At 32.5% G+C, this 19,707-nt stretch overlaps 1 protein-coding gene across 1 annotated transcript; it reads right to left on the minus strand.

The window, feature by feature from the left end:
- Positions 1–323: 323 nt before the first annotated feature.
- LOC143064284 (uncharacterized) lies at positions 324–19,646 on the minus strand. Its single transcript, XM_076237018.1, has 9 exons — positions 19,505–19,646; positions 11,590–11,740; positions 9,858–10,090; positions 8,973–9,132; positions 8,207–8,418; positions 7,606–7,799; positions 4,756–5,147; positions 3,466–3,770; positions 324–2,181 (listed from the first exon to the last, which is right to left on the minus strand). Exons 1-9 carry the CDS (start codon positions 19,551–19,553, stop codon positions 1,445–1,447), a joined length of 2,433 nt encoding a protein of 810 aa, XP_076093133.1. The 5' UTR covers positions 19,554–19,646; the 3' UTR covers positions 324–1,444.
- Between the last annotated feature and the right edge of the window lie 61 nt (positions 19,647–19,707).

The raw sequence follows: 19,707 nt of genomic DNA on the forward strand, positions 1-19,707 counted from the left end.
TCAGTCGTATAAATCCCTGTATTATGACGAAGTTTCAATGACCACGTTATTTTGGTATTATATATTTCGCAGGCAGAACACTACCTGAGCATGCGCTAATGCTTATTGGACATGGATCGATATTTTCTCAGAAATTGGAGTTTTCTGTGGAGAAAAGATTGTTTCAAAGACAAATTTAAGAAGTATAAAACACTACATTCATACATCATATCGCAAATATTTTCGACTTGTTATGGATTCACAGAAGTTGCGGCTCTATGAAATCGGTCTTTACTTTTTTAATAGTATAGATAATAGCCTTCATACAAAACAATTGAACTGTCTCCTTTTATTGAGTTTTATTATATTGTCTAAGTCAACTTGTCAAACAACCTGCATTGTGTTTCTCTGAGAGAGAAAAAACCAAGCCTGCTACTATTAAAGAACAATATACTAAGGATATACGTTTGCGGAAATTGTTTATAAACATAAGATTATCTGAGTTGTTTCCCCTTATTTGGCAAAGTTGAAAATAATTGATTCGTACAAAACATGTTCTGAATTTCAAAAAGAGACGTAATGATAAGATGAAACAGATAATTATATCTACACGTTCAAACCTATCATTGTGTTGGATAAAAACCACAATTTTTATACGTGTGCATGTAAAACCAATTTCGTTGAAGAAGGGTCTAAATACAGCACACACAACATTTTCCAAAAAAACAGAAATGTGAAAAAGTATATTTTAACAAAACGCGCTTGACTAACAGGTCGAACAATTGATGTTCTTAAACCCTGCTGACTTCCATTGGCGATTGCCAAATAAATTGATTACAAGATGTAACAAAATAGATCTTAATTATAAAATTGAATAGAACACATTAAACTTCCAGAGAATATGGTATACCGCAAACACGAGATGCAAAAGTTTGTACATATTTTATTAAAACTATATACTGATTCTGTTTTACTATTTTGTGATATTAAATACGGCTTTCCTAGTTGATTGATATAATAAATTATAACTTTACCAGTCTGATACGTTTTCACACACAAAAAGATACATTGTGCATAACACTACCTTTGCTTAAAAATAGATTTAACGCATTTGCAACAAGGCAAATATATACATTGATTACCTTTTGCAAATAATGATATTTTTAAGTATAAACAATAAAACACAGTCATCTACGAAGATAAATTAATGATACATTATGAGATAGGTTTTCGAATATCAGAAAGACTCTTGAGTCTTTTACGAAGTCAACATAGGAACAGTGTTTCCATTCCATTTGGTTTTAATAAGGTAATATTGTAAAAACCTGGTATCATACGAAATTGAATTAACAAAGTTGCCCCCAAAAAACATGTCTTATAATTGTTGTTCAATCATATAAGAATAATACCATATTTACACAAAGGTTAATTTACCAATATCTCTAAAATTTAATCATCATCAGACTTAAGGCAATATGAAAAATAACCCGAATACTATCGATGATATCACAGCATAAGTAGACACGTCTGGCCTTGCAGCTCCAGACAAAATTGTTAACTTTCCACCTAAACCGCCGAAATACAGTTTGTTAGTTTCCGGAACCGTCTTGATATTTTCAGGCATTAGTTTAACCTGCGTTGTATCAGCAGAAGTGTCCCTCTCGGTTGGCATATTTGGAGGGAGAAGTGTTGACGTTTTTGTTTCACTATTGTTTTGAAATGTCTGCTTTGCGGTTGTTAAGTTGAAACCATTTCGAGTTGTTGGTGAAACAGAAACTATAGGGTTAGTTGTTGAAGTTGTTTGCAGTTGTGCGGTAGAATTGTACATCTTGAATGGAAAATTAGACGAAGAAAATTTTGAAGTTTCTGTTTTAACATGGTTTGTATTGTTTTGCTTTACTATTATAGAGGTCAAACTATTCCTTGTTGTTGGTGATTGAGACACCGTTTGTTTAGATGTGGGCGGTGTCTTAACTGTAGTTGATGATTTAGTTTGTGGAGATGGTGTTGATGTCCTTTTTATCGTCGCTGATTCTGTAACAGATGAAGCACCTGTCGTCGATGATCCGACATCTATAACTTTTACATATTGACTAGTTGTTCCAGTTGGGTTTACTGTTGATACAGATGTTGATGATAGTTTAGTCGAACGCATCTTTATGGTGGAGGTGGCACTTAACGTAGATGGTCGTTGTGTTGTAGCTGAAATAAATATTCTTATTATGATGTGCTTATTATACAAATAAGAATATGTGGTAAAATTACCAATGAGACAGTTCTTAAATTGGATTCCAGGATGTTTTATCATCTAGTCTCCAAGAACAACCTGTGTCGCTTGTAACCATGGCTTTATATACAAAGTCATAAATATTAGTTTATCCAGTTTCTATGGGTCTGTAATAAGCTTTTCAACACCCTTCTGACCAAAGCAAATGGTTACAAAATAAACATATGCTCCTCGAATGGCACAATAGTGAATGGTCCCCGACATACTCAAATATATACAGTTATAGTATTTTTTAAACCTTATAAGTTATTTTACAGATTTCCAACATTAAGAAAAAACATTTAAGGGTTCCACTTTGAAAAAATTTGGCATAAGTTCCCCCTGAACCTTACTAGCACGACGGACAGATGCAGTAGCGGATCCGCGAAAAGGTCCATTGACTGCATAAGAGGGAGCCCGCTTAGTCACGCATCCGTCAGTGATTCCCTATATAATCAATCAAATTTTACCCTCAAAATCCCCCTAAATCCGCTTATTCTATAAGGTCATTTTTCCTGGCTTGTTTTTAAGAAATCTTATTTGTTAAACGACTAAGGACAACCATTTTATCCAGAAACAATTTTACCAAAAAAACAAACCGTTTTCAGTAAAAATTACCTTGAACTTTTATCTATTGATCCCAAAATTAATTAGCTTCTTTCAGTATGATTGTAAATACAATAAAGCTAGGGAAACCAAAGAATAAGTAAGTCATTTATATTTTTAAAAAAAATCTGTAATTGGAGCGATCCAGAACTTGTCATATTGACATTAAAATCATATTCTATTGCTATAAGTTTCAATTATATTGAGCAAATGTAGCTAAAGCATATGTTCCGGATGGACAAAATGAAGACTATATGATCCATATTTTTTTCTCGGTCGAATAGCAGTTATTCTAGTAAGTTGTATATTCTTGGGCTCTGCAAAAATGTCTGATATATTAAACTCCATACAAAGTGTATGAGTAATATAATAACCTTTGTATATAGTGTGTAAATGTTACCGTAAGATATTCGTGTACGATACATATGAATGGAACATTGGGGTTTTAAGAAAATCATGATTGAAAAAAAGATTTATGTAGACTTTTGTTATCTTCTTTGCGTCATTATTTGTTTTTGTCATTTCTAGTATGTTGTCTGTTTTTCCACTTTGCTGGTCCTTGTGGTTTATCGCCTTTTCATAAATTCACAGCCATTTTCATTTCTTCACCTTACCTAAATCGACTTGCCATCCACTTCCTCGATCTATCAGTGAGTTATCTTCATGTTGCCTAAACTTCAATGGCTGACTCTGCAATTGGTAAACATCTCTGGAGGAAACATCTCGTTTTCTCCTACCGGCAGTGATAGTCTGGTTACAGGTACGATCGCAATCGTGGTTTTTCTCTGTCGTTAGACATACCCAAGCGTTACAATGAATATAAACATTTGCAAACTGATAAAATTTAAATGTCTGATAGCGGAAACCAAAAGTAGTGGAATTCAAAGGAAAAAAGCCTAGAGTTGGATCTGTAGCACACCTGCAATGTAAAATACTAATATTTAAGAACGATGATTAATAACAAGCAGAGAAGACCTGACAATATGATGACACACGCGCGCATTCAAGTTTTACACAATTTTTCTCGTATATTTCCCACGTTATTCTGAAACCTTGTTTGGTAGGGTTTTGTTTTACATTTCAAACATTTTATATTTGACCCTGCGTTTATTGGTATCATTGAAAGAAAACAATCTAACAATCTAACAACACATAAACATTGCTAGAAGAAAATGATCCAGTTGATCTGTGCAACGTCAAATTCATCAATTTAAACATTTCTTATCATGTAATACTTCTTTGTCAAAAATGGAAATACATTATATAACATGATATACAGAACCGAGAAGAGAGATCAAATAAGGTAATTGTTTCATGATATATTTTGGACATCATTGGTGACTTTTTAACAAGTTGCATTCCCAGTATCGTATCCAATGTGTGCTTATGCAAATAAAATGTTTGAAGCTAAATCCCTTTAGAGCACATAATACACTAATGTCATGGATAAAAACGGCCAGATTTATGATAAAAATAAAAACGAATAAGAAACAAATATTTTAAAGAGAACCGACTGGAACAACTGAAGTGTTCCCCACTTTGGACATGAACATAAAGAATTTCTATTGAACAAAATGAAATGTTAATCACTTCTTACATTTATATTGGTAATAAGATAAACAAAAACATATTTTTATTTTATATAAAATTTGATTTCCTCATGTTCTACATGTTAATTGAGCAGCTGTCAACAGTCATTTTGCAGCTAAGATGCATCCTTATATGTATAGCTATATTTTAAAATACATTTGGTTGATAATGAAAGCAAACTAAGTAAAAAGCACTATTCCTTACAACTCAGTTGTGGTCATAGGTATATATAATATCAAAGCACGGGTGAAGGTATTGGCAAAATACGTCAGAAAACATAATTTATTTTCATTTTACTGAAATGATAAACTTACTTTTCGCTAAATAAGGTAAAATATGTTGGGTCATTTGGCTGGTCGGATGGTGTCGCTTTACAGTCTGGTACTATAAGCTTAAGATCAGGATGGCCCTCTGTATCTTCCAGTTTCAGTGCAACATTCAACCATTGACCTAATATCAATTCCACTGGTTCATTTAAAGAAGTGATAAACGAATCATTGTAGAATGTCATTATTATACTGAAATTTCCTGGTGCTTTCTTCTTAACACTCTCTGCAATGGGAGTAAATCCTTTGTATATGTCAAGATCACGTGGAAAAATGCAACAAACTTCGACTTTGTAGGTGTTTACACGGACAATCCCGTCAACAATCAGTGAGTAGTCATATCTTATAGTGTTAAGATAAATAATTTCAGTGGCATTAAGCTATAAAAAAAAGAATATTATATTTAAGATTATACCATCTTTCCCTATGACATACAGTAGACATTCATTCGCCATGTCCGAAGTCAGGAGCCTCTGGCCTTCGTCAGTCTTGTATTATTTTTAATTTTAGTTTTTATGTGTGTATATTTCGTTTAAGTAATGAATGCGGTAATCTGAAAACTAAAAGACTAATAGTCATATTAACAATAACAATCAAGCAATAGGTCTATTCAACTGCTGATGGACTATAAGTCACCAATGGTATCCTCAGCTCACCATTCAGTGCCTCGGTACTGAAATAAATTATTTCATACTTTCTTAAATTCTCTGCAAATATATTAATCTTGAAATCATTAATTTTAAATTCTCACATGCAATATTTACCTGAACAAAAATTATGCTGTTCTTTAAATGACTCCTTTGAGTCAAACGGCTCCTTAAGTATTTATGTATATTATTTTTTATATATATCCTTGGTTTTTAAATAACGTCTTTTGGGTAACAGCTTTTTTGAAGAAAGCTAACAATGAAAGTACTGCTAACGACCAAAATCTATAAAGTGTTAAAATCGATCATATTTAATTAACCGATTACTCGGATAATCTCCTGACCGAAAAAACGGCAACAAACATTTAAGTTGATGTTCTCATACAATTCTGCAGTACTTTATAAATGTGTGTTTATATGAAACCATTTAATAAGGTGATCGTGACATCATTTCCCAGTTCTTCTTTCATGTTCATCATGTCTGCAGGTTAGTAGTTCATGTAGTAAACACTAAAGTTGGCTTGATACAACTTTTGAATCAGTTTTTGTTTAAAAAGGATCATGCATGTGTTGTAGATGATTGTTCACATACTATTAAATCAACTGTTCTTGATACTTTGACCACTTTCACACATACTAAAAAACTTGACACCATAGTTATTAATTATAGAAAGATTTGTTTGATTTGACTTGGTAGTTTCAAAGCAGTTTTTATGTCGACTCACAGCAAATGGGAACGACCATAAAGACATAGCAAAAGTTTATCATGACCTTTGAAGTCCGTGAAGCGAATATATATATAAAAAAAAAGATAAAATAATATAATCAACTATAATCAAAACTTATCAAAAACAGAGACAACACATTTGAACATTGCAGAAATAGAAACGCCTAAACACCTTGATATCCAAAATTTAACATCTTAAATACATAGTAGTGAAAAAACAGAGACACCACATTTAAACATTGCAGAAATAGAAAAAAAACTAAACACCTTGATAACCAAAAAGTAACGACTTTAATAAATAGTAGTGAGTTTATATCATTTAGGGCCTCAAGTTTGCTTGTCATTATCACTCATTATAAGATAACAGAAAAGGTACTTGTGGTTGAACGGACTAAAAATCACAACTTCATTACTATAACCCCAGTTAACGTCAATGAGTGATAAAAAAAAGATGCACCAGACAAGTGACCACAGGTCAACTTATGATTTGCAACTTTTACAAATATTCTCTAGCTTGTTTGATAATAGTGCTATTTTTAATTAATTAAAAATATATAATAAAAGAAATAGACTTTATACTGTTCGAATTATTTCGGTTCTTTACATACAGCTAATGATGCAACTTCTGATTGGTTCCTTTATATACTTGTGATTTAAAGAATTTTAAGTTTTTCATTCTGCCGTCGATAGCCGAAAACTAACCCTCCCATTATTTATCCCACCCAATATTTATAATCAGTAGTTTCAGTCTCATTTTCTGTAGAAGTTTTATTTTTCAGCGTATGTTCCTTGCCGGTGTTACTGTGGATATACGAATTTACAATATAATCGACTGATTAAAGGACGTTGGAGCAATAGAGTTTATAACCGACAATTTGGATCCAGATTAATTCACAATGGTGTAGATGTCAGATTTATCGTTGCCCGCTGGATATAACGTGCGGTCAAAGTGCTGTTGATGAATTGTGCTGAACATTGATTGGATTAACTTTAACGTCTATTATTGTTTTTTTCATATGAAATTGTAATAATTTGCCAAAATTAAATGTTTTATTTTTAATTCGTTTTAATTCCTACTGAGCATTTATTTAGTATTGCTTTGCATCCAGTCGTCTCATATCTTTAATATATCTGCGTCTATTAACTTCGAAAGAGCAAATTTAGGGTTATTGCATGAATATCGGGGAATATTGTCCCGAGTAGAATTTTATATTGCACGAGCTTACGAGTGCAATATATGTTCTACGAGGGACAATATTCCCCAATATCAATGCAATAACCCTTTTATTGTATAGCAATATAATATTTGAAAGTAAAAATTGGTTTAAACTAAGATTTTTTTGTTGATGACGTCATGAATTTTGAAGATTTATTGCACTAGTGCAATATTAGAATTTATTGCATGCTAACTTTTGGTTTCTTTCTGTGGGAAATATTATATTGCTATGCAATAAATATACTTACTATTACAATTGTTCCACACTCTTTATAAGGTATGGTTACTGTTATATAATTAGTTGAAGTATTCTTTCTCATATTGCAAGATCCAGTATAAGGATGATATATCGACAAATGCCTTTCCTCTAGAAACGGATCTTGTATGCGACTAAATTGAATGTTGAATTTTCCATCTGCACAAAACAAGTCGGGAATCGGTGCTGAAATCAAAATAAGACAAAGGGAAAGGTCAGTGTAGTGTCATAAGAAAAACAGTTGAGGAATATTAAAGTATATGCACAGACAGTTGTAAAACGTAACGAAAATTTAAGTAATATAATACAACACTGCTTGTTAGCTTGAATTTACTATTTAATCCTAACGGATAAAGTAATATTTACAGAAGATATGATATTTTGTATCTGATCTGTAGCAAATGATTGTGTTAATTCATTAGAGTTCGTAAAACAAGTATTGATATGACATGCCTCGTCACTGTCAATCAGAAACAAAAATTCGCGAATTTGGAACATTTATTTTTTTCAAAAGAAAAAACACTAAAATAAATGATTTATTTTGACACATGTACTTTATATGTATTTTCAAGTTATAAAACAATTAATCTTACCGGTAAGTCGTGAATTTAGAAGCGGTATACAAGTAACGCTGGCATACTCCTGTTGTACGGCGTCACAGTTGTGATTTCCGCCAGATTGTGGGCATTGTGTTATGTTAGTTTCTGTACCGGTACATTCTACATCATCGAGATGATAAGTTGTGCCAACCCGAACTTTTCCATGATCAATATCTATAGGCGCACCTGCTTGAGCAATGTCAGGACTGGAAAGAACGGAGGAAATAACAGTTATTGTATCTCTCATGTACCTCTCTGTTGACACGAGTTATCACTGTCATGGCCATATATAATCATAAATTGACTGTTATAACTTGAAATTCTTCGAAATACTAAAGATTTTTTACCCAGGAATAGACTGACTTTGCTGTATTTTGCAAACCTTTCGATTTTTTTTTGGTCCTAAATGCTCTTCTCAATACTTCATTTGGCCTTTTAAAATTTTTTGATTCGAGTGCCATGGGTGAGTAATTAGTTTTCTATGTTGTGTTTTGTGTACTGAAGACTTTTTTCCTTTTCAGCCATGGTGTTGTCGGTTTATCTTTAATCTTTGATGTTTGAATGTCCCTTTGGTTTCTTTCACCTTTCTACACAATTTTAATCCTAGCATCTATGATTAGTATATGTACATTTATCACTTTCACATTTATTTTGGGGGAGGGGAGGTAGATCATCTTATTTTTCTTTCTTTCTTGTAACAGATTCTTATGTTTTAATACATTTGAACCCATAGGTAATCTTGAAAGACTTGATAACTTACTTGTAGCATAACATTCGACATACAACCTGAGCATCTTGTTTTCCCCAGAGATCGTCACATATCGGTCCCCATACACCGTTTCTCAGTACCTCTACATATCCTACTCCGATTAAATTGTCTGGTCCGATTAGACGTATGTCAAGATTTCGTGATGGATTACCTGAATTATTTGAAAATTGTACAAATTAAGTCAACTCGTGTTTGTTTATTCCAATGATTATGTCTGATATAAGCAAGTAAGGTTTTACGATTGCAATAAAGATTTTCAAAAATTTGTAAAAAGTAAAATAGTAAAAAATAAAGAACTCCAATGAAAGTCAAAATGGAAAGCTCAAACACATCAAACAAAAAGCAAATAACTCAGTGGTGGATTCAGGGAGAGATTCCGGGGTTTGAGCCCTCTGTTTTTGAGGATCAATTCTATTGTATGGCGACACATGGTTGGAACCCCCTTAAAAAATTGCTTGATCCGCCCCTGCAACTGTCATATTTCTTGACTTGGGACAGACATTTCCTTATGTTAAAAATGGTGGATTAAACTTGGTCTTATAGCGAGTTAAATCTCCAACTTGTATAACAGTTGCATTGAATTCAATTACATTGAAAACAATGTATGTAACTACGTGTATTGAGATTTTTGCATTACAGTTTCGTTTTTATGTTGCGAAGCGAAGTCATGTGAAATAGACATGCTATGCATAATGTGAAACATTCCAAAATTGAAAAAAACGACCGTATCGTATCCATTAAAATCATGGTAAATCTTGCTATCTTCAAATCGATTTAGTTAGGTAAGTATATATGTAACATTATCAATGTCAATTTCGGGTTTCTATAATGTGAAAAATTAATAAGAGGATACATGCAAAATTACTTTAAACATACAGTTTGATTGTTGTACAATTATAGGTGCTCTCGTCGCAGGAGCCGATGTTGTAGATGTGACACTACAGACGACACCGACGTCATCGTTGTGTGTACAATCTGACTGGTTCCAACTTCGAGCTGTGCATTGTTCAATATGTTGTTCATTTCCAGCGCATGTGACATCATCTAGCCATATGGGTCCAGTGCCAGCTCCAAAACGGTTTGTATCATTTACAGCTGTTCCACCACCTCTAAAAACAACAACAACAAAAAACAACTTCAGAATAGAAGCAGACGAAAATAGTTTGATACAAAAAATATTTTTCAGAATATCGACCAAACAAAAACAAAAATTTGGTTCATATTATTCATAGATATGTGTATTTATTTTTGTTTGAACAAATACACCCACTGCCACCAAGCACAATATAAATGTATAATAACAGGTCAATGATTACAATATTCACTTTAAGAAGTTATCATCAATAGTTATCAAAGGTACCAGGATCATAATTTGGTACGCCAGACGCTCGTTTCGTCTACATAAAACTCATCAGTGACGCTCATATCAATAAAGGCAACAGTAGTATACCGCTGTTCAAAATAGTTATAAAGCCAAACAAGTACAAAGTTGAAGAGCATTGAGGATCCAAAATTCGAAAAAGTTGTGCCAAATACGGCTAAGGTAATCTATGCCTGAGATAAGAAAATCCTTAGTTTTTCAAAAAATTCAATGTTTTGTAAACTGGACATTTATGAAAATGACCACATAATTGATATTCATGTCAACACAGAAGTGTTGACTACTCGGCTGGTGATACCCTCGGGGACGAAACGTCTACCAGCAGTGGCATCGACCCAGTGGTGTAAATAGTTATCAAAGGTATCATGATTAAGCTCACAATTCACTGCGCATAAACTTTTTTGAAGCATCTGCAGCTTAGACGTATACTGACAGATGTGTCCTTTCAAAAATAATGTGATTATAATAACCTATCATATACCTTATCTAAATGGATGCTTTGTTTCTATTTATGTTGGCGTTAATGTTTGTAGTCCTTTAGTGTTTCTGTTCCATTGTTTTCCTCTTATAGTTGATCTGTTTACCTCGGTTTAAGTTTGTAGCCCGGACTACTTTTCTCTCAATCAATTTATGACTTTTGAACAGCGTTATAATACTGTTGCTTTTATTTACATCGAATTACCATAAATTAACCTATTTTATTGTCATGGTGTATTAGAAATTAAATGCAAGTTATTCTGCTAAAATGTTAAAAAAGAATATTATTTTGTTTAATTATGGAGTACTTTGCCCTTCATCTTTTTTACTTTAAAGACAATGAGGTAAATGTTTAGATATGTCTATGAAAACCCTATGTTCACCATTATGGTTACATATGGTGACTGTGGTATTATTGGTTTTTTTTGTATACTATTGTATTCCCAAAGGTTATAGGAATAAACTTATACAATGTTTCAACCGAAAACTATCAAATAATAATGTCAATTTAGAAGCACTCTTTAGTGAGTGGACTCAAAGCGACAACACTTCATAAAGAGGAACGGAGCCAGTGGTAGTTATGTAAATTAAGATGTGTGCTTGGAATTACAAATATAAATATATTCATTGATTAATATTTTTTTCGTACTTTCCTTCAAAACTTCACTAATTCACTAACTGATTCACAAGATTTGTTCAATGTTTATATTTCAAACGGGAAAACCTTTAAAACACTGATTATTTACATACTGAAAACCTAGTTGTCTGCACACGACTGTTGCTGCATTATCATTGAAGTTATCTTTACATACAGTTCCTCTGATGTTGTTTCTTGTAATTTCCACACGACCTTGGTTCGAAGTAGATCCAATACCAGCTAAACTGATGCTTATGCTTTGTCCTGAAAAATATTAATTCGCTCCTGTTTAGATTTGTACTAAAAAAAAACTTACACATTTCGTGAGTCCGAAACCGCTTTCTTGTACTTGGTCAAGTTAAAGGGTTTATAGCTAGATGTTCGGACTCCTCTGTGTGTTTCCTACCATTGAGAGTATAAGTATTTCGCCACATAACACCAATTGTTTTATTCATATAAAACTTCATTAGCTCATAAAAGGGTATTACAAAAAAATAAACAGATTGTAGATTTCTTATCTTTCGATTTGCGACCCAAATAATACCAATGCAAATATAAGGTAAAAGTCCAAGTCAGTCTCCCGCCACTTAAAGAAAATTGGATATCTAAAATAAGAGCTTCGTAACCTTTCAATATTTCTAGCTTATGTTGTTCCTTAACTGATGCTCTGCTGTCTTATAGTACCAAAAAAGTAAATCACAAAAATACTGAACTCCGAGGAAAATTCAAAACGGAAAGTCCCTAATCAAATGGCAAAATCAAAAGCAGAAACACATCAAACGAATGGATAACAACTGTCATATTCCTGACTTGATACAGGCGTTTTCTTGTAGAAAATGGTTGATTGGACCTGGTTTTATAGGTAGCTAAACTTCTCATTTGTATTTTGAGTTTTATACATTGTTAAATGTAAAAACCATTTTATTTAAGAATGTTATAGGCAAAGTGATATAAGGAAGCAATATATTAAGAAATGTTGACAAAATCCATTCACTTTTTAACTTATACAGTTATTATCAGTTCACAATGTGAAAGAACTTAATAATTTAAGTAGTGTTGTCAATGGTTAACCGTTTGAACGACCGAATACCGAATACCAAAAACGCTAACCGGTTAACCGGACGTTTTTTTTCAATTTTGATACATTTGATATAAATTTGTATTGAAATCATTAAATAGTTATGTTTACTTTTAAAATTGTCGTCGTGTTAATTAATTTGACAGATCAATTGTCCAGTATATTGATTGCTATTGTTAATCCAAAAACATAAAATTAATTAGAACTTGTCTCTCCGCTCGGGGCAAGATCTTAAGGAAACATAATTAGTATACATGTTTTTTTTTAACAGTTTCTTTAAATCAGTAACACGATTAAATTTTATGATTTACATCATTAATTCATTTTTGTTCTTATATTGTGTAGACCTACATCTAAATGTGCAATCTCCATCGTGCAAGGCTTTGTCATACTTTTAACGAAATGCTTACTAAAAAATTGTGCAATGCAAAACAATGTGAATGTAATCAATGTATACTTGATAGTACGTGTAACAGGCTTAATCATTTCAAATTGAAACAACTCCACATTAGTTTCGGATACAACAAGAGAAAATGAAAGAATCATCAGTTTCAGACATATTAAATTCTGCGAGATCTAGAAGTTGTTTTTGTATTTTTCAATCAGAAGTTAGTACAAACGCCATGGTTGGTATGGTGTATTCGATTATTAAAAGTCAACCTTCGCCAGGAATCTTCACAGACAAGCCTTATAATACCAAAGGACAAACTTCAATTCATCGTATAATGAAAACGTAAATGTATGACTTGGATGGAAGGTTTTCACATTGACACTCATGCCACATCTTCTTATATCTATGTGTTGGGTACTAAAGATAAGTTTATCAATCATCAACTTAAACTACCGGTTAACCGGTTAATCGGTCGAACGGTTATCCGAGTAACCGGTTAGGCAAAACTGATCGATTTGACAACACTAAATTTAAGTAAAGTGTTGTTCAATATCGAAATAATATGTAAAGTGTTGTATTCCTGTTATATCAAATGAGTTCATTGCCATTTTCCGCCATTTGTGTATTTTGTATAATTATAGGTATAAATATTTCAGTGAGGCATTTAAAAAATTTATGAAAAATGTATATTCATTAAAGGGGCACATTAAATATAGAACTATTAACCTCGGGTTGTCTACTTACTCAGGAGCAAAATGAAAGTATCTTAAAACGTCTGTTTATGTTTATTAGAGAGTTGAATATATTCCTTATGGTTTTCATAGTAAAACCTGTCCACACACATAAATCATAATCATCACCAGTTAACTTAACGTTCAGTTTATTTTTTATTTTTCAGATTATTTAAAATTTATTATCTTTTTCCTTTGACTGTGCCACTTAATTTTTTCTGGCTGATAAATACAAATGTTGAAATAATATGTAATGCATTATGTCCTTGTATACATTGTTTTATTCCATCTGTTAAATGGAGTAGACTGCATAATATAAATAGGAAGATGTAGTATGTGTGCCAATAGACAATCCTCCAAGTCACAATTTGTTAGTGTAAACTATTACAGATCAAAGTATGGCCTTCCACACGGAACCGAAGCTCACTCCGAATAGCAAGCCATAAAGGTTCATTAACTTTTGTTAAACAATTCAAACATGAAAACCAACTGCCTAAACTATACAAAGATAGATTCTACCACTGCATCGAGTATGATACGATATTTATCCACTCGAGACATTTAAATATTCATAATTTAACTGTCGAATGTGGTTAAAAATCGTATTACACGAGATTTGGGGTGGAATCTGTTTCTCTTATGATTTTCAAACGATACGCAGGCAAACTTATTCCTTCTTTTCGAATGATCTGCAAAAAGATATGTTCTTTCTATTTGACGTCATCGGGCAGGGTCGCCTTTTTTCATTCCGTCACAATAGGAAATTCAGAGGAAAGCAAGAACATTTGACGTCATAGTCGGATTGTAACCAATGATGAATTTAGATCAAACGAACCACACGTTGATTAATTCTTTTATACAATGGGTGCAGAAAGGGATAAATTGACGAAGAATTAAAAACGAGAAACGAGAAACACATATGAACCTCATCAACAAAAACTGTTTATTACTTGCATTGTGTCTCATTCAATTTGTATTTATGCAAACAAAATATGTTTTCTTTCCTTACATAATAAATCGATAATAGGCATTCACCCCAAACTATGTATACATAGTCTTCTATGAATGTGCCTTCGCGTTCACTGTGTGCTGTGACTTCAATATTACAACACCACATAATAACAATACATTCAGTTAGGTATATGTTTACTTTGTTTACTTTGTTTTTGATATTGGTTTTTCACTGTTAATAGCTAAATTACAATAATCGTATGGTAACATATAAGTAGCACAATAGGATTGAAGGGTGCAGTTCAGTTTTGATTTCGCACCTCATCATTAAGATTTCGAATTATTAGGTGTTGCAAAAGAGACGGCGACATGTAGCTTAGGAACAGCTCCAAAATTATTGAAGCCATTTTAAGATGATTTTGACCTTTTTTTCAAAGACTGTTGCGTTAAACAACAATTTAGGCATTAATAAAGGCAATGGTAGTATACCGCTGTTCAAAAGTCATTAATCGATAGAGAGAAAAAGAATCTGGGTAACTAACTAAAACCGAAGGAAACACATCAGCTATGAAAGAGGAAAACAACGAAATGACAGAACACAGAAGTGCAGCATAATACAATCAATAATACAACTTTCATAGAAACGAACTATTAGATACAACTGTCATACTCCTGAATTGGTACAGGACATTTTAAGAAAAATGGTGGGTTGAACCTGGTTGAATGTGGCTAGCCAAACCACCGTGCTTTGTGGCAAAAAAATGGTACATAGGTGCATTTTTAACAATCCCAGAATGGTATATTTCCAAATTGTGACGTCAGGGTAAAAAACAGAAAAAAGAGGGCGGGGCGATTCAAATTGATTTTGGACCAATTGATAGAGCTTGCGACGGGCAACGAAATTTGTGTGAAAAAGGGATATAAGTGCAACGTTAAGGAACAAATTCAGAATGTGTTATGCTAACAAATCTGAATCTCCAGCTTTCGGTTCTCCTCGGAAACTCCTTTCGGCAATTTTTAAGACCGACCCTGTCTGAAAGAAAAGGTATTAACTGGAAACATTGCGCAATTAAGTATCGTTCCGAGATCGAGAACCTTTGGTAGAAAACTATGCATTGCAATTGAGCACGTTGTGGTTGGCAAAAAAAAAAGAGTACACTTAAATCATATTATCGACTATGTAAATTTGGAAGTATTATTAATTTGCAAAGGAAACTGAAACGCTTTAAGAATACACTGTGACGTAATTAGTCGCTAAAACAAGGAAAATGGGATTCCCATTTGATTTCAAAAGCTGTAGATTTTCTATTTCTCTAACTAAAAAATAAGCACATGGACCCCGATTTTATTCTTTTGAAGTCTTCTGGTGTGTGTATTTGCATGGTAAAAAAATATCAAAAGCTTTTAATTACCAAAATGTATATGATTTCACACTATAAGTCGCATTCACTTAAGGATTCCCTTAAATCCTCAAATCAAAGGACAACCTTTTTGAGAAAAGTTCCTCTAACTTTTCAGGCAAAAGATTAGAATGAACACAAGTTGAATACAGTTCTCGTATTCAAATCAAGGAATAATAAAAAAGCTGTTAAATTTCATTTTTTAATCCATATATATGTCGTGTACATGTTGCGATTTTGTACAGGTTATAACATGTACAAAAAATATTGTACATGTTATAACTTGTATAATGCAAAAAATACAAGTTATAACATGTACAAAAGTACCTCGTACATGTTTAACATGTACGAAATATTGGCTAAAAATCGTTTTAACTTGTACAAAAATTAAGATAAATCTAAATGAAGCAGAATAGACATTTAAATTCATTAAATAATAAAGAAAAACAATCAATAGACCAGAACGTGTTTTTTTCTTTAGAGGACAATGATCACAAAGTTTCAGAAATTTATGCTTCATAATTAATGTTGGCATAATGTATTTTCATGTAATTGTATGTTTCATTCAGTCCATCATTGCTTACATCAGTGTGACACTGTTTAATAAAATCATACATTTCCTTAATGACTATACACAATGCCTTAAAGTTTTGCATAATAACACCCCCTCATTGCAAAAAAATATAGCAATGTCTCTTTGCTTACCCCTAAAAGCAAGATAGAGCTGGAATTGTTTTCATTGGACCACACTTCATTATAAATATCTTTGAGTCTATTCTTCAACATTGCATTAGGCGCCTAAATGTCATTTTGATGTTTTAAATATATATGCTCTACTTTGAAATCAGGGTATAGTTTGTAGAGAAATCTACCCTGGCTATCCTCTTACGTCTTTTAGTGTCATCTAGAATGAAAGTATTTTACTTTTGCATTTGAATTGAACACTTACAATTATAATTCATCAGATAACAATACTGAATAGTGTTTGTTGACTGCATGTGCGTTTTAAAAGGTAAAAAGAAATTATAAAAACTATCGTCTGGGGCTAGTTTCACATAGCTGTCTTTGGACGAAACTTTTTACATTTGAAAATGCCTGTACCAAGTCAGGAATATGACAGTTGTTGTCCATTCGTTTGATGTGTCTATCATTTGATTAGGGGCTTTCCCTTTTGAATTTTCCTCGGATTTCAGTATTTTGGTTATTTTACTTTTTAGGATGGTCTTATGCAAAGTATTACTAAATTATAACATGTCTTAAAGTGGGTCATAAAGGAGTAAGTTCAGTAAGACCCCTTTTTGGCCCAAAAATAAAGCAGTTTTACAAAATTGTGAAAAGGTAATCTTTGAGATATTTACTGGAAAGTAGAATGATTCTGCTACATAAATATGGGCTGTTTTTGACAATACAATTCATATATATCGGGTACTAGCATCATTAAGTCATGCTAAATTGATAAATTTCTTCACAATTTAAGCATTTCAGTCGGTTTCCGTCTTAAATGAAAGTGGCCGCATTCGTGATGCGATACAGTAACACCTTTTAGTATATCTTTGCTAAGATCATCCTGAGACAGCTTTGAGACGAGGTCTCAGATATGTCCATAGATAGTCATAAGAGGATTATTAAACATGTCCTAACTCCTAAGATATATCTTATAAAAGATCTTAGGATTGCTTCGTAATACCGACCCCTGGACATTAACTGTATCAAAAAAAGGACAAAACACACTAACATGAACGAATAATAACAAAAATGATGAAAATATCATTGAGGTTGATAAAACCTGTTGCATTAATAGAAACATATCTTTATTTTTCAAATTTGTACAAGTTAAAACCCTTTTCAAGCAATATTTTGTACAGGTTATAACATGTACGAGGTACTTTTGTACATGTTATAACTTGTTTTTTTGCATTATACAAGTTATAACATGTACAACATTTTTGTACAAGTTATAACGTGTACAAAATCGCAACTTGTACACGACATATATACGTCAAATTGATAATTCCGTTTACACTTAAATTTTTATACTAGGTTAAAAACGCAAATTTCCAGTCAATTCTACATAGGTGACTAAAAGCAAAAAGCGTAATGTCCGTATTTTTAAAACATAAATGTCCGTTCGGGCTACAGGTAAAAAAGTTTTAACGTCAATAGCCCGTTCCGATGGTCCCTCTGTAGGATTATCGTGTTTCGCATTCAACATCCATTGTAATATTAGTGACACATCCATACATGGTACAAAATTTTATCAAATATTTATCATGAATTAAACCCAAAGTGAGCAGGGTTGCGTTCAACATCGTAGCAGCTAAATAATGCTACGTAGTGCTACGTATATATATGACTATTGAACGTGTAGCTAGCCTAGCTGCTATCAATATCTATGTAGCAGCTGGGCTAGCTACACGCCCAATAGTCATACATCTACGTAGCCCTATGTAACCGCTATGATATTGAACGCTACTCAGCTTATCTTACATACCGAAAAAGTAGAAAAAGATTTTGTCCGCAAGACCACGATTGGCTTATGCTTATACATGTAGCTGTTCGTGAAGATTGGTTATGCCTATAAATGATATGTTTAGATTTACTAATAAGGTGATATCTGGCAACCTACCAAAAGATTAATATGTATTTTTTCATTCGATTTAAAGAAACCGGTTTTGTTGCAGTTTGGTATTACTCTTACGCTAAACTTCGGAAACTAACTAGAAAGTCAATAAGGTTGCGATCATCCGTCATCGAAAAAAAAATATAAATTGTCGAAAATACGTTTGAGATGTGTAACAAATATAAAAAAAACAAAACGTGCATGCAAGACTTGGTTTAGTATATATGCATGTATTGGTTCAAAATTTTCGATAACATTAAAGCTTCAAGACAACATTAAAATTTCAAGAAACTCTCCAAAGAATAAAGGAAAAGATTACCAAACACAAAAAAACGTTTAGTTTCCAATACAACACATTATCATTTTGAATCAATAGTTTCTTGACACGGCTTTACTGTTTTGGTTAAACCAGTTTCTTTATATTTTGGGATAATTTACCTTAAATTCTGCACAAAACTTATGGCAATGCCAAAGATCGCGACTTCATGCACTTCCCATGAAGTTGCTGTAAGAATTCTACCTAGATGCGCTTCTGGAGACATGTATGTCGTAATATGATGCAAGAAGATGTGGGATGGTCCAATGAGACAACTCTCCATGAAAGTCACAATTTGTAAAAGTAAATCATTATAGGTCAAATAACAGCCTTCAACGCGGAGTCGAGGCTCACACAGAACAGCAAGCTATAAATGGCTTCAACATAGCAAGTGCAAACATAATGATTTTTCTAAACAGATTTTAATTGTACGTTTTTTATACAAGATTATACTAATGTTATACCACTTATCGAAATCAAAAGGGAACTAAGGGTAGGTTTTGTTGATTTAATATCAAAATTAATTGCAACTGTAACTTACCTTCAATTAGGAAAATTGTTCCACTTAAAACCAACAGTTGGAATAGCATTTTGAAATGTCTTGTTATAATTTTTGTCTTTTTCGGACTTAATAGTTTACATTTTATATAGTATCATGTCATAACTTTATTGTGCAACATACATTACCGGGAAAGTAAACCGGGTACTTGTACCAAAATATGATATATATACCATTACCATGCT

The sequence above is a fragment of the Mytilus galloprovincialis genome, chromosome 2, assembly GCF_965363235.1.
Source record: "Mytilus galloprovincialis chromosome 2, xbMytGall1.hap1.1, whole genome shotgun sequence".
Taxonomy (NCBI): Eukaryota; Metazoa; Mollusca; class Bivalvia; order Mytilida; family Mytilidae; genus Mytilus; species Mytilus galloprovincialis.